At 43.6% G+C, this 16,149-nt stretch overlaps 1 protein-coding gene across 1 annotated transcript in view; it reads left to right on the top strand.

Moving 5' to 3' along the window:
* The first annotated feature begins 534 nt into the window (after positions 1 to 534).
* Positions 535 to 16,149, top strand: part of RNF150 (ring finger protein 150) — a 126,218-nt gene continuing 110,603 nt past the window's right edge. Inside the window, exon 1 of the mRNA XM_020783099.3 lies at positions 535 to 1,663. Within this exon, the coding sequence (XP_020638758.1) occupies positions 1,195 to 1,663 (469 nt within the window). The 5' untranslated portion in view covers positions 535 to 1,194. The remainder of the gene's footprint in view (positions 1,664 to 16,149) is intronic.

The following is a 16,149-nucleotide window of genomic DNA, read 5'->3' as shown; positions in this document are numbered from 1 at the left end:
GCTACCCCCCCCCCATTAGAAATATTCTACCTGTTTGCTGCTTCTCTCTTCTCTCGCTCTACTCTTTGTCACACAGAATGTGAAGCTGGATAATCAACAGGAGCAGCACACAGGCCCTGATCCTCTGCCTCTAGGAAAGAAGCAGACAGGCATAGACTTGTTGGGAGTATCCCCCACCTGAGGTGAAGCAGTGTCCCTTTGCCCTTTCTTGACCAGCCCTCACTGCTAACCAACAGACAATGCTGGAGTATTTGAAGGTGAACGTGTGAGCCCTCTCCTATTTAAGGACAAAAGTCCTCTTGTCTGTATTTTCAGGCACCTTCCCTCATCAAACTCTCCTCTAGCCCTGAGCATAAATGCGTTCTCTCTGTCTACCGGGAGGGGTCGTTCCCGGCTTTCCAAACCCGAGAAGCCCCTGAAAAAAGCGGAGGAGCAGCGGGAGCTCCTCGGAGCATAATCCAAGCTCCTCCTGCGCATGACCACCCCCTTCCTTCCAGCCCTAAACGCCTCTTTCCCTCCTTTTCCACCCGCCTCTCTCCTCCTCCCCCCCCCCCGCACCAAATATTTCCGCTGGCGAAAGAGTAGGCTGTGTAAACCTAGCCGGGCAGGGTTGGAGGGGGAGAATGGGAGAGGTCAAGAGCAGGAACAGGAGCAGCAACAGCCCCGCTCGAGGCCGCCGTAGATCCAACTCTCTTTGGGGCTTTTCTTCCAGCCGGCATCAGGAGGCGGCGGCGGCGGCGGCGGCTCCCTTTGCTGGCAGCGCCTGCTTGGAGAAGCCTTGCTGGGATTGAAAGGCACCCCTTTGGCTGCGCGCGCCAGCTCAGCCGCCCGCCTTTCTCGGGCACAGGGAGCGGCTGTGGGAAGAGCCGAGAAAGAAGGAAAGCGGGCGGGGGAGAAGAAAGAAAGAAAGAAAGGCCGAGGGAAACGAAGGAACCAAAATAACACAACCGTCTCCAGAAAAAAAAAAGCGGCTGGAAATGCCGGCCGGGTTGTAAAGGTGAGGCGCCCGCGCGTCTGCAGCCACTCAGGGAGGGTTGGCGTGCCCCGACACACACGTCCATCCTGCTCCACACGCGCGCCCGGGCTCTCTCGCGCGCCCGCCCGCCTGTCTGCGCGCGCGCCCCTCCACATGCAGACACGCGCACAGGGGGGGGCGGACGGCGGCGGGAGCAGGAGCAGGAGCAGAAGGCAAAGATGGCAATGTCTGTGATCCAAGCGTGCCGCAGTCTGGCTCTCTCAACATGGCTGCTTTCCTTTTGTTTCGTGCATCTGCTGTGCCTGGATTTCACGGTGGCCGAAAAAGAGGAGTGGTACACGGCCTTCGTGAACATCACTTACCCGGATCCCGGCGGCGGCGGCGGCGGCGGAGGCGAACTGCGCAGCGAGAAGACCGAGTGCGGCCGCTACGGGGATCAGTCGCCCAAGCACGATGTCTGGGGGCAGGTGGTGATGACCTCGACGGCCGCCGATCGGCAAGCCTGCGACCCTAACGCCCGGTTCGCCGTGCCGGGGCCCGGCAAAATCTGGATCGCGCTGATCCCCAAGGGGAATTGCACGTTCAAGGATAAGATCCGACACGCCGCTTCGCAGAACGCCTCGGCGGTGGTCATCTACAACACGGGCACCAACAACGCCAACGAGACCAGCACCATGCCCCCCGCGGGTAAGTCGGCAGGCAAAGCCGCCTGCTCTGCCCTCCCCCCGCCCGCCCGCCCGCCCGCTCCATTAATTGCACACGCATGCATATGAGAGGATCTCCCTTCCGGACAGCACCTTTCCAGGCTCATGCCACCCAGTCCCCCGGGGATGTTATTAATAGCCCGAGCCGTGGCCATGCTTAATATCATGAGATCATTCTTGTGAAAAACAGGCGAGGAGTGCTGGGCGCTTGCTTGACTCACCAGGAGGAGAGTTGGGGTCCTGCCGTTCCTTGAGTAGTTTTGCTGCAAAAGGGGAGGCTTCCTGACACAGGGGAATGGGAGGTCTAGTGACCATGAGAGGGGGCAGCTAACCTCTGAATGCCTTGACGCAGGAATGGCCTTGGAGGCCGGGGAGATTTTAAATGCGAGCAGAGCAGGGAAGGAGAGAGGAGAAGGCAAGGGAGTAAGTAGCTGCAGGTGGTAGGGTGCAGCAGGCATGGAGGAGATGATAGGAAGTTCAGAAGAGCCAAGCGGGAATGAATAGAGAGAGGACAGGGTATTGACAGTTGATGGGAAGAAGACCCTTGGAATAGGGGGTGCAAGGAAGGGATGTAAGTGGAATGATGGTGTGCATCTTGCAGTAGCTGGAGAATGGAATGTCAGCAGGGGGGGCATGTCCACATCTTCTCACTTTGTGTCACTCTCAGCCTTTTCAATGGCTGTGCCAGGTGTGCCTTTCAGTGGTCTTTCCAGTTTAAGGAAACCAGATGTTTGGCTGTGTTCCTCTGTAATGATTGAAGCAGGAATGGTTGTGTCGACTGAGCTTTCTGTCCGGGGCTGAGCAACTTTTGGCCCTCTCCAAGTCATCAGCCTTCATTATTGACTCTGCTGCCTAGTAAGGCTGATGGATTTTGCGGCCTCGCTAAATTTGCCTATTCCTGACCTATAACAGTGGAAGTCTTCACCAAAGACCAAAATCCATCTTTAGTTGTTCCCCAGAATTTAAATATTTCTTCTCTGCTGCTACCCCCAGCTCCACACAGTTCACTTACCACATACTAGATCCATCGACCCCTGTTTTTTTTTTCTAGCTCTGCTGCAGACGGCAGTAAGGCTCTAAATGATAAAGCAGTGAGCTGATAAAACAATGACTGTCCATTTGGCTGGGAGAGTTTGAAAGTTCTGGAGATTTGGGACAGCTCCTAAACTCCCGTGGATTTGTTGTTTCTGTGCAGGTTGGCAATGGTGTAAGCATTTGGTGCCTCCTTTGGCTGCCTTTTCCCTCCTTGTGGATCAGTTGTGTTGAGAAATAAGGAATCAGGCTGCCAGAAAGGCAATTAGGTTAATTACTGCTACAAAACTTCACTTGGGGAAATGCTGGCTTAGTAATAATATATAAAACTCTGTGGCATGGATTATTGTCTAATTTCATGTAATTTACAAATGCAGTTTATTGTTGCTGTTGCTCAGTCTAAGGCAGCATTGCATTCTGTACACTTTATAACATATGTGATAGTGCTTGCAGCAATAGTCCAGTTGTTGTGAAGCGGGGAGGGAAAAGACTGCAAAATAACATGGATGAGAAACAGTTTACTGTATTTGATGAAAGTGTTGTGTTTTTAATTCCGTATCAAACTAAGGAAACAATAGGTGTAAAAAAAACAACTGCCACATTTGTTTACAACTTGCTCTTGTTTGTTTGTTTTTGGCGGGCTCCTAGATTATAGAGTACTGGCTGCTTTTCATTTCAGAAAAAAACCCTTTTATACCAAATCAAATGTCACTTACTAATTTGAACTGTATGCATTTCTTTAATGTAGTCCTACGTTTCATGCCAATTTTTAACACAGTAGCAGAGATGATTTCTTTGAAGTAAGTGCCACTAACTTGACTTTAGGCTTGCTTGCAACTTAAGTAAATAGGTTGGAAAGGAGTTTAAAGCTGAGATTAGCAGCGACATATTTATTTTCTTTTAACTACCATGATCTTATGCAAAGTGTAAGTTACACTGAAATTATTAGGAGTTCTTTCCAAGTCAATATGCACAGGGTTGGTTTATTAAAGGTGTGCAGTAAAGCAGGCCTTGCCACCCTAGTGCTTTCCAGCCATGTTGAACTACGATTCATTTATGAGAGTTGTAGTTCAGCAGATTCGGAGGGCATTGTATTGGGGAAGGCAACCATGTGGAAAGGAAGGCAGCCTACAGTACATGATGCAACAGCTACTGAACATATCCTGAAGCTCAGACATCTAACCTGGATGATTTGAGGGATTTTCTGTCCCCTCCCCAATCCCAAGCACTCTAATGCCCAACCTTATGAAGGAAATGATATTGAAAGCTCACCTGTTTATGCTATTTTAGTGGTCTAGTAAAGGTATCACACACCACTGTTTTTTTGTTTTGTTTTGGATTTTGCACATGGGTGTGATAGGTATGTTTACTTCTACCTCCCCCCCTCCCCGCTTCTTTTCTGCCCAGGCAACTTTATACCTTCAGTGGTTAGATCTTTTTCATCTGTTTTCTGTGGGAAACCACTCTGTGTGCTTTTTGCCAAGGGGCTGGCAAAGCACAACATATACACTTCTAAAACAATGTGTATTTGTTTGGATGGCTTCTAGGGATCTCTTGATATTATGAAAACTTTTGTGTGTGTGCCATAAGGATTTATCTTCAGATGACTGCTGTCTGTTATTTGGTAAATGAATGATGAGGTTGAGGCATCAGTATGTTTGGATTGGTACTGTTGGTATGGATCTCTGCACTTTCACAAGGAATGGGAAAGTTTTTATGAAACAGATATCAGTTCAATTAGTATGTTGGGTTTTATCTTCAGTATGCACTAATTTTCCTATTTGTCCAAATGTGTTCCTTTTTAAAAAATCGGGGAACTCTTTGCAATGACAATAATAACAGCACATGGTGTTAAAATCTCAAGGTAAAGAAATATTTTCCTAGTGACGTCTTGTAAGTTGCCTTGTAAACAGTGTTTCTGTTGTATTTGTTTATATTGGGCATCTTCCTTAAACTCACAACTTCACAGCTTTTTTGGATGCTTATTTTTAAGTTTGAAGTTTTTTCTGCTTGGTGTTTTATGGGCACATGCAGTATTTTGATTTGAAATAATACTTAACATGGATAGTACAGTATGTAGAAGTACCTCACATTATTTCAGTAGTCCTTACAAGAATGGTGTTAAGGCAGGCCAGCTTATCATTCCTGTATTGTGTACCCAGCGTGGTGTAGTGGGACTTAGGAGACCTAGGTCTGAATCCTCGCTCAGGCATGGAAACTCAGGGGGAGAGCAAAACTATGTACTCCTTTAACATGCCACATCTCTTGGAAATCATATTAGGGTTGCTATTAATTTGGTTCTAGCTAGATGGCACATAACATAAGAATTGTATGTTTTATAGCATCAGGTAGACCAGTATTTTCCCTTCCCAGCTGGGGAGTTGTAAATTGTTCTTACATTCTAGAGGCCCTCTAAAGTGGTCATGGTTTGAAGGATTTCAGTTTGCCAGGAAAATTGGTGCAATCTTGCCTTCCCCCCTTCTTCTCCAACACACCAAAGATATTTTGGATCCCAGCTATTTATGCTCACATTTCTGAGTTTTAGGCTGAAAAATTCCTTTAGGCTATATCATGACTAGGGATGGGATTTTTAGATTTTCTGGATTTCATGTACCATCATTCTCCGTTCTGGGAATTCTACTTACAACAACAGTAATAATAATAATGGTGTGGCTTCAAGTAAATTCTGATTTACGGCAACCTTTTTTAGAGTTTTCTTCTAAGAAGTGATTTGCCATTTCCTTCTTCTGAGACATCTTTGGATTGTGTAGCTTGCCCAGGCCACACAGGCTGGCTCTTCTGCGATGCACAGTGGGGGAAGTGAACTTCCAAACCTCTGGCTCTGCAGCAAGATACCTAACTCACTGAGCTATCCAGCCAGCTCTATCTATTTTGCAGACACCATATAGATACCTAGATTGGAAGGCTTTGGAGTTTAGCTAGGCCTATCTCTGCTCAAGCTTCCGGCTAACTGGGCACAGGAACAGGAAACTTGTGCAGAACTGAGCCTCAGAGATTTCCAGTTTAGGCCTTTTCCCCAGCGAATGTAGGTAGAACCCATCCATCCCTAAGCATTACTTCATTCTGGGATTTTAAGATTTCTTTTCAGAATCTCCTCTTACCCATGATGAATTCACTGTTCAGCCAAAGGAAGCCACTACAGTATTGTACAGTGGGGTCTTGACTTGCGAACTTAATCTGTATTGGAAGACGGTTCTCAAGTCAAAAAGTTCTCAAGTCAAATCTGCATTTCCCATAGGAATGCATTGAAAACCATTTGATCCGTATCTGCTCTTTTCCGTCCATAGAAACTAATGGGAAGCTGCTATTCCGCCTTCGACCACTAGAGGGGGATATTTTGTTTCTTTTTTTCTTAGGTCAAGAAAGGTTCAGGGAAGGCAGGGAAAAGACAGTCCAGGCAGTACAGTACCAGGCAGTCTGAAGACTGTCTCCCAATCCACTCTCTAAACGCTGGGAGGAGTGAGGAAGCAGACAGGCACCCTTTTCACTGGCCAACAGTTAACTGAAAGTTCAATTTTGCACTTTCCCTGCCTCCCACGTGTTTTTTTCAGTTTGTAACTCAAACTCTCTAGGCGCCCTAGTTACCATACATGTCCCGCACGCGGTGACTACAGTTTTGGAGCAAAAGGGAGGCCTCTGGCTTTCAAACGCGCGCATCAGTAAATATCAAGCGCAGCTCCTGGACAGCCCTGATTTACGGCTTGTCACCAGCTCATGCCTCAACCCCGCCACCTTACTCCCTTCCCCCTCCACAGATTGCACACCAGTCTTACATGACTGCATTCATACCATTGAAACAGAATACTCTAGTCGGAAAGATCTCTCGGATTCCCCCTTACCATTCTTCGTGGATGGGAGTAGCCTGGTTCGGGATGGCATACGCATGGCAGGATGTGCGGTGGTGACTGAGCCCTCTGTTGTAGAGGCTCGTCCCCTTCCACCAGGCACCTCTGCCCAAAAGGCTGAATTAATCGCTCTCACTAGAGCACTGGAATTGGCCACTAAACAAAAGGTAAATATTTTCATTGATTCCCGTTATGCTTTTGGAATTCTCCACGCGTTTGGGGGGCTCTGGAGAAATAGGGGATACAAAACTGCAGAGGGGGAGGACATTAAGCACTTGGCTGAGGTCAAGTCTTTGCTAGCAGCAGTCCAGTTGCCCTACAAAGTGGCTGTGGTGCATGTAAAGGGGCATGGGAGAGAGAGTCAAGTCAATATTTTCCTATGAGAGCGGTTCGTAAGTCAAAATGTTCGTAACTCGGGCCGTTCGTAAGTCAAGACCCCACTGTATTCCCAAGAACAAAAGAGGGCTTGAACCAAAGGCTTTATGTCTTGTGCTATTGAAAGCCGTTGTAGTGTGGTGGATAGAAAATCACAGTAGGACTCAAGAGATTTGGATTCAAATCCCTGTTGTGTCTCGGAGGCTCACTAAGAGCTGCAATGTTAAAAAACATTTCTTAAATGTCTCACATACCTTGGAAACCCTATCAGGGTCACCATAAATGAGAATCTACTTCATGGCCCATAAGACATTATAGGCCACTCCATTGAACCAACTTTGTTACAGCACCATCCTGACTGCCATTTAGCTCATTTGGGGAAGCTGTGCTTTTAGGTTGAAAAAAGGGGTAGCTCTCCTGGGTCACTTTATTTTAAAGCCTGGATTGTGCATAGGCTGGTGAGCAGAAGAGACTTGTAACGGGCACAGAATTCACAGGTCTGACATGATAAATGTGTGTCTGCACTGAACATGTCTGAATATTGTTAGTTAGACAGCAATGTAGGTGTGCTAGGATTGGGACCTGATGATTTAATCCTTTTTTCTTGTGCCTCCATCTGATTGAAGATCGCCCCAGTAAGGAACTTGCTGTTGGGGAATTCAGCTAAAGCAGGGATAGGAACATATAGGTTGAAAAGTATTCTTGGTCAGCAACTCACATCATCCCTCACTATCATCTGTGCAGACCAGGGTTGATGGAAGTTGTAGTCCAGCAACATTTGGAGGGGCACATGTGTTTCACTCGGAAATGGAGTCTGAAGATGAAGATCAAATGCTTCTTACTGGTTATCAGTGAGGAACTGGAATGTCACTGTGTTAGTCTTAACATATTGTAAACATGTTTTAGAGATGTGCTAAATACTTCTTTTATAAGAAGTATTTAGCACATCTCTAAACCTTATATACCTGTGTTATCTAGATAGCCTTCCAAGTAAACCAAGTAAACTACACCATTCCTGGTACAGTATTGTTCCATTTAGGTTCGTCCTGTTATAGATTTTTCACTGATACTAGCCCTGGCATATTGGCTGAAATCCAGCTGAAAGTCACAACTGGAGTGGGCCTATTGAATCAGTGGAACTTACAGAGGAGCTGATTAGACATGGGGGCTTCATATTCCAGATAGGATAGAGATCCTGTTGTTGGGAGGATCATCAGACCAGTTAGAGAAATATTTACCTGGTTTCAATGGAGTTACACTTCCCCTGAAGGATAGGGTTCACAGTCTGGGGGTACTCTTGGGCTCACCTCTACAGAGGTGCAAATATCTGCTGTGGCTAATGATGCCTTTTATCAACTTCAGTTAATTGTCCACCTGCGCCCCTGTCTGGATAGGAAATGCCTAACAGTGGTTCATTCATTGGTAATCTCTAAAATAGCACTCTCTACATAGGGTTGCCCTTGAAGTCAGTACAGAAACTTTAGCAGGTCAGACTGATTACAGTTTCCACCAGATATGAACACATATCCCTAGTCTTGGTACACCTTCATTGACTCCCTATTACTTTCTGTGCTCCATTTAAGGTGCTGGTCAAAATCTGTAAAGCTCCAAAAATGCATTCGGGCTTATTTTCAGGGGATGTTTTATTGTTTTCATATACAACAATCTACATTGATTCAAATACAATCATGTCATCTGGTTGCTGCACAATGCTGCACAATGGTGGAGGGCGGAGTATCACTTAACTGGAGCTTATTTTGGGGGTAGGGTTTATTTTACAAGCATCCTGAAAAATCATACTAGGGCTTATTTTCAGGTTAGGGCTTATTTTCAGGGAAACAGGGTATATGCAGCAATGACTAATGCTGTTTAAAAGGACAATATGTGAGTTGTTCTGGTAGAAGATTTTCTTTATAGTCTGTCCTAGTGATGGCGAACTTTTTTGAGCCCAAGTGCCCAAACGGCAACACAAAACCAAATTATTTCTTTCGAAGTGCCAACACTGCAATTAAATCTCTAACAGTGAGGTTTTAGATTAGAAAAAACAACTCATACAGTTGTCTGAACTAATCAACACCTTTTGTCTTCAAAGAAAAACATAATAATAGAACTTTCAATGATACACTTTTTTATTGAAAAATAACCATTAACTCTAGTAAATGGAAAAAAAATATTAAAGTAATACATTGTACACATAGCCCGAAGCCAGGTAATTTATACAAACTTTAAAAATAATTATGTGCATGTATTTTTTGATAAGGGATACTCAACTTGGCATGCTTTTGCACAATTATTTGCACAATTATTGTGATTTTTGATGTATGTATGCAGCTCATACGCTGTTAGTTTGAGAGCAATATATGCAGCTCTCATGTCATCTGTCAGTCTGTTTCTGGTATCAGATTTGATATAATTCAAAGCTGAAAACAGCTGCTCACAGCATAAAAGTAAAGGTTCCCATTGACAATTTTGTCCAGTTGTGTTCAATTCTAGGTGGTGGTGCTCATCTCCGTTTCCAACCCATAGAGCTAGCGTTTGTCCACAGACAATCCTCCATGGTCACATGGCCAGCGTGACTAGACACGGAACGCCGTTTACCTTCCCACCGAGGTGGTACCTATTTATCTACTCGCATTTTTGCATTTTGCATGCTTTCGAACTGTTAGGTTGGCGGGAACTGGGACAAGTGATGGGGGCTCACTCTGTCGCGTGGATTCGATCTAACGACTGCAGGTCTTCTTGCAGCACAGAGGCTTCAGCAGTTTAACCTGCAGCGCCACCACAAGCATAAGATGACCCAAACAAAGTAAGAAGAGCAATCCCAAGTACTTTCATTGACTTAAAATTATTTGGCAGAGAATTCCACACTTTAAGGATTTCATTTTTGGAACTAGCAACTGTGCTGTTCTTTGTCATCTCTTCACACTATTTTCTCTAGTGTTGCATGTAGGTCATAGAGAGGAGCAGAGAGACAGGGATTCAGATTTGGGGAATAACCTATGATACTCTTGCCTGCTTTGGGGATGAGAATAGGGAAACACAATTGTTACACACTTCAGACATCCAGTCCCAGGTGTGTCGGTTGTCTTTTACTAGGTGTTTGGTGTTAGCAAGACTCTTCTAAATATTCCGGTTCTACCCAATACAAATTCAGCGTCTAAACAGAATCTTGAAGTATTTGCTGTTCTCAGCAGAAACTACAGAGCTAAATGCAGTGGAGATTAAATTTGTAAGGTTTCTTTTTTCATGGTTTTATGAAAGAGCCAAGTCTCTCTCTCTCTCTATGTGTTCCCTCTCTCTCTCTCTCTCTCTCTCTCACACACACACCTAATTTTTCAACAATCAGTTACTTCAGTTCAGTATGTCCGTTACCTCTTGTTACATTTAAACAAGCTTGATGAAACCACCCAGCCCCTCTCTTGCACCTTCCTTCCCCCCTTAATTGGAGCTTTCTCTCCTTGCAGTCATGTCCTTTTTTCATGGTTTTATGAAAGTCAGTCTCTCTCTCACATACACCCCCCTCCCTCCCTCAGTTTTCTACAATCTTACATTTACACAAGCTTGATGAATCCACTGTCCCTCTCTGCCTTAATTAGAGCTTTCCCTCCTGCTTTCAGTCACCTCTGGGGGTAGTACAGTGATGCCTCGCAAGACAAATGCTTCACACAACGAAAAACCCACAAGATGAAAACGTTTTGCAATTTTTTTGGTGACTCGCAGGACAATTTTTCTATGGTCGTGCTTCATAAGACGAATAGGAACGCATTAATTAAATTTCAATGCATTCCTATGGGAAACCACACTTTGCAAGATGAAATTTTCACAATAGGAAATGACTCATGGAACCAATTATTTTCATCTTGCGAGGCATCGCTGTAGTAATTCACAAGCCAGATGGACTGCGCCGGGCTGTTCTACAACGGAAAACAATAAAGCAGCCTTATCTCCGATCTGTAAAAGAACTGATTTACAAGTGCCACAACCAAGGAAAGTAGCAGGGATAGGTGGCTTACAATCGTATAGTTTCAGGATCGGCTGCAGGGGGTGGGGTAGCGCTCTGTTTGTATGCCCAGGAAGAGGTCTTTGCGTGCCAGCTGTGGCATGCATGCTGTAGGTTCGCCACCACTGGTCTATCCTGTTCTTTCTCACTGCTTGCTGGAGGGCAATGTGGGAGGGACTAGTGGTAATACTGCGTAATTTGCAAGATGTACAGAATAATTAGATTTCTCCTATTGCAAATTTGGGTTGTATCATCACCCGTGTTAATATGAAACATCAAAGCAAAGATTAGTATTCTTCATATGATCAACAATGGGAATATTAGGTAAGAATATATCATATCTTGAACAGTAGTGCAGAATAATCAAATAGTGTTCACCTTTCAGTTCACATAGGCCAAATGGTGCTCTTTTCCAAGCTGTATGAGGGAAAGGTACAGCGATCTGGAGTTCTTCCCATGGCATTGATTGACAACTTCTGTAATTATCACAGGATAGAATTTCATGTCAGTTGCAGATCTAGGTCACCATGCTGTATGCTTTGCTCTGTCTTAGCATTTGGTTGCACCCAATAACCTTGGTAGCTAAGATCTAGGATCCCTCCCCAACCCCAATTTGTGGAATACAAGTATAGTTTGTTTTTCATATTAGAACGTTCATTTCACTAACATTGTAGGACTTTATAGCAGGGACTTAAATCCAATTGTTAGTTCCAGTTAGAGAAAACGAAATTAATTGCTGGAAGTTATATAGATTTTGACTTAACATGTTCCTCCCCCCTTTTGTTTATTTTCTCTCTCTCCCTCTCCCCCATTTCTCTCTCTCTCTCTCTCTCTCTCTCTCTCTCCTCCTCCTCCTCCTCCTCCTCCTCCTCCTTCATTTATTATTATTATTATTATTATTATTATTATTATTATTATTATTATTATTATTATTATTATTATTATTATTATTATTATTATTATTATTATTATTATTATTATTATTATTATTATTATTATTATTATTATTATTATTATTATTATTATTATTATTATTTTGCTACAGAGTGCTATACAGTGGCTGGACCGCTTTGTCTTGGCTTGATCTTTTGCTGAGGCAGTGGGACTGAGTTTGCTCTTTTCAAAATGACTCACTTCCTAGTATCTTGTGAGCTATAGGTTACTTTCTTCAAGTAATTCCCAAATTCTCTCCCCCACCCTACCCCAATCTGGGCTTTTGCAATACTGTACTTACATTGCCTGATGTCTCCATGTTTCTGTGAAGGACAAAATCCTGTATTAGCTGTATTTTCCTCAGAAAGTTCATTATCTAGAAATCCAGCCACACGTTTAAGGTATTCCTTTCTCTCTTTTCTATTTTTTAAAGTCAGAAACTCACAGTATGCAGTCTGTTCACAGAAGACCTTAACAAATGACTCAACAGTTTCTCCAGGCTTCTTAGCTCTTTGATAGAAGCCGGCCTTCTCATAAACCACATTCCTCTTGGGCATGAAATGGGTAGCTAATTAGGCTTGAACAATCTCATAGTTGTGCTGAAAGTTCTCTTCGGGAGAGGCAATGGATTTAAGAACACTGTTGGTATCTTATCTCATAACATGAAGGACTGAACATATTTCCCCCTTACTACAACTTTATGAAACTTTGTGACCAGGCAAAAGCAGGTATATATTTCTTTCAATTTGGGTTGTTTCGCAAGATTTTATTTATTTATTTATTTATTTATTTATTTATTTATTTATTTATTTATTTATTTATTTATTTATTTATTTTGCTTGTTTGTTTGCTTGTTTGTTTGTTTACTGCTGACATTGTGGGACACTACTCTAAGCAGTTTACAAAGATAAAATAAACAATAACCCCAACTGCCTAACAGAACCAATAAGATAAACATACCTATATCAAATAAAGCCCCACATGATGGTGGATTCCAGGGAGCACATATAAAGAGGCACTTAAGGGAGGATGCCCTTAAATTTATTTATTTATTTATTTATTTATTTATTTATTTATTTATTTATTTATTTATTTGATTTTTACCCCGCCCCTCTAGACAACGTCTACTCGGGGCGGCTTAAATGCTTCCTGAAGGAAAAATGTCTTCAGTATCCTCTTAAGGGATGAGAGGAAAGAGGCCTGATGCCCTTCTACAGACAGCCCATTCGATAAAGTAGGGGCCACAGGAAAAAGCATGATTTCTGGTGTTTTCTTTACCTCCTTTGACATAGCAACCCATAGAACAGGACTAATGTAGTGAGGGAGAGACATTTCAGCAGATACAGTTGTGTTCAAAATTATTCAACCCCCAATGCTGTAAAGGGGTTTAGGGACTATAGTGTACATTTGGAATTGTATTCAGAATGAAATCCCACAAGGACGTTTTAAAGAACCAAATGCAACTAAAATAACATCAATTGTTTATGTAATACAGTAGTAAATGTTTCTTTTGTGGTTTCTTCATTGCCACAATTATTCAACCCCTTAAAGACTACCACTCTGAAGAAGAGAGGTTCATTCAGGTGTTTTCGATCAGGTATTGAAAACACCTGTGGATGTCACTGAGCACCAATCAAGCATAATAAGCACCAATTAGGCAGCTTTAAAATGACTGTGATACTCAGCTCCTTCTAGACATTTACTGGTGTGGTTACAAACATGGTGAAGTCAAGAGAATGGTCCAGGAAGACAAGAGAAGAGGTGATTTGTCTTCACAGGAAGGGCAATGGCTATAAGAAGATTGCAAAGAAGTTAAACATACCAAGAGACACCACAGGAAGCATCATTCGCAAATTCAAGGCAAAGGGCACTGTTGAAATGTTACCTGGTCGTGGAAGAAAGAAGATGCTGGCTTCGACTGCTGTGCGCTACCTAAAGCGTAGAGTGGTGAAAAGTCCCCGTGTGACTGCTGAGGAACTGAAAAAAGATTTGTCAGATGTGGGTATAGAAGTTTCAGCTCAGACAATAAGGCGCACACTGCGTAATGAAGGTCTCCATGCCAGAACCCCCAGGCTGTCTCCCAAGAATAAGAAGAGTCGACTGCAGTATGCCAAAAGTCATGTGGGCAAACCACAAAAGTTGTGGGATAGTGTTCTGTGGACTGATGAAACAAAATTAGAACTGTTTGGGCCCATGGATCAACGCTATGTTTGGAGGAGGAAGAACAAGGCATATGACGAAAAGAACACCTTGCCTACTGTGAAGCATGGCGGAGGGTCAATAATGCTTTGGGGCTGTTTTGCTTCTGCAGGTACAGGGAAGCTTCAGCGTGTACAAGGTACCATGAATTCTCTTCAGTACCAGGAGATATTGGTTGAAAATGTGATAAAGTCCGTCACACACCTGAGGCTTGGGAGACGTTGGACCTTTCAACAGGACAATGATCCCAAGCATACCTCCAAGTCCACTAGAGCATGGTTGCAGAGGAAAGGCTGGAACATTTTGGAGTGGCCATCGCAGTCACCAGACTTAAATCCAATTGAGAACCTCTGGTGGGATTTAAAGAAAGCAGTTGCAGTGCGCAAGCCTAAGAATTTGACTGAACTGGAGGCTTTTGCCCATGAAGAATGGGCGAAGATACCCGTAGATCGCTGCAAGACACTTGTGTCAAGCTATGCTTCACGTTTAAAAGCTGTTATAACTGTAAAAGGATGTTGTACTAAGTACTAAGATTGAATGTCACTTGGGGGTTGAATAAAAACTAATAATGATGTGAGCACAGAAAAGACATTTGTGGTTATTTCATTATAAACTTAAGGTTATATTTCTCTGACCTACAAGTGCCTCTTTCATGTAAATGTAAGCAAGATGACTGAATGATCAAAATCAATGTCAAAATGGCCAAAACATTCAATTTCAGTGGGGGTTGAATAATTTTGAACAGAACTGTAGTTAAGGTTTATGGTGAAGAAGACTCTTCCATTTTCTTTGTCTTATTAGAAATTTATGGATTTAAAACCAGGCTTTTCACCTATGTAACAGTTAATGTAGCCAAGTCAATACTGTCTCATTCTCTGGGATTTAAGAATGAAAGGAAGCTTGAGACCCAGGAGCAGCCCCCTCAGCAACAGTTGCCAAATGAGCTATATGTTTGTACGTCAAGTAGATACAGTGGTGCCTCACTTGACGAGGATAATCTGTTCCAGCGAAATCGCTGTAGAGCGAAATCCTCGTCAAGCAAAATTAAAAAGCCCATTGAAATGCATTGAAAACCGTTCAATGCGTTCCAATGGGCGAAATACCTCAGCGTCTAGCGAAGATCCTCCATAGGGCGGCCATTTTCTGCTCCCTGTATAGCGAGGAATCCATCCCAAAACACAGCGGGGAGCCATTTTACACAGGGGGCAGCCATTTTGAAGACCCGGTGATCAGCTGTTTTGATTGTCAAATGAAAAACCAGTTCCCGAAGCAGGGAACCGGTCATCGTAAAGCGGTTTTTTCCTATGTAAACATCACGATCGCGAAAAAACTGTCATGCGGGGTAACCGTCTAGCGAGGCACCACTGTAATACAGAAATCCAGTGGTGAATCGAAAGGCCAATGTGTGAAGTCCAGAACAGTACAGTTTTGCAGCATACAAAATAAGGAAAAAGGCAAGGCTGGTTCTAGGCACAATCAAATGGCATGTCCTGAAGCCATGAGTATGAACCCCTCAATCTAGGATACCTAGGTTGGCAGCATTCAGTGTCGTGAAACCTGTCAGCCTTAGTCAGAGGAGGCCTGGGGCAGGGTGGGCAGCATGTGGCCTTCCAGATATTTTGGCTTTCAACTACCAGAAGTCCCAGATCATATTTCCAGCGATAATGGTTTCTCATGGTCCAAATTATAGTCTAAAATATCTGGAATGCCAATGGTTCCTGCCCCAGTCAGGGCACTAAACAATACCTTTATTCTCTCTCTTGAGTAAGAATGACAATCGGAAACTATAGACACAACAAGGTCCAGCCATCTGTTTGTTCCAGGGAAAAATGAGGGACAGGGAGGGGAAGACAACTTCGCTAAATTCCTACTTTGTCAAGTTGTTGGCAAGAATATTTGGCAGTGTTAAGGAGGTATCAGTGTGCGTGTTGTCTGAAGCAAGAAAATGTACTTTTTAACCTTGGCTTTTATGATTCATAAATTTATCAGATGGGTAGGAGTGGAAGGTAAGTGTGGCTACTCTAGCAATAATGCTATGTGTGAAATGCAGAATTGTAAAAAGTG

Source organism: Pogona vitticeps, chromosome 5 (genome assembly GCF_051106095.1).
Source record: "Pogona vitticeps strain Pit_001003342236 chromosome 5, PviZW2.1, whole genome shotgun sequence".
Taxonomy (NCBI): domain Eukaryota; kingdom Metazoa; phylum Chordata; class Lepidosauria; order Squamata; family Agamidae; genus Pogona; species Pogona vitticeps.
Note: the sequence above shows the minus strand (reverse complement) of the source record. Positions and strands in the feature narration are given on the sequence as shown.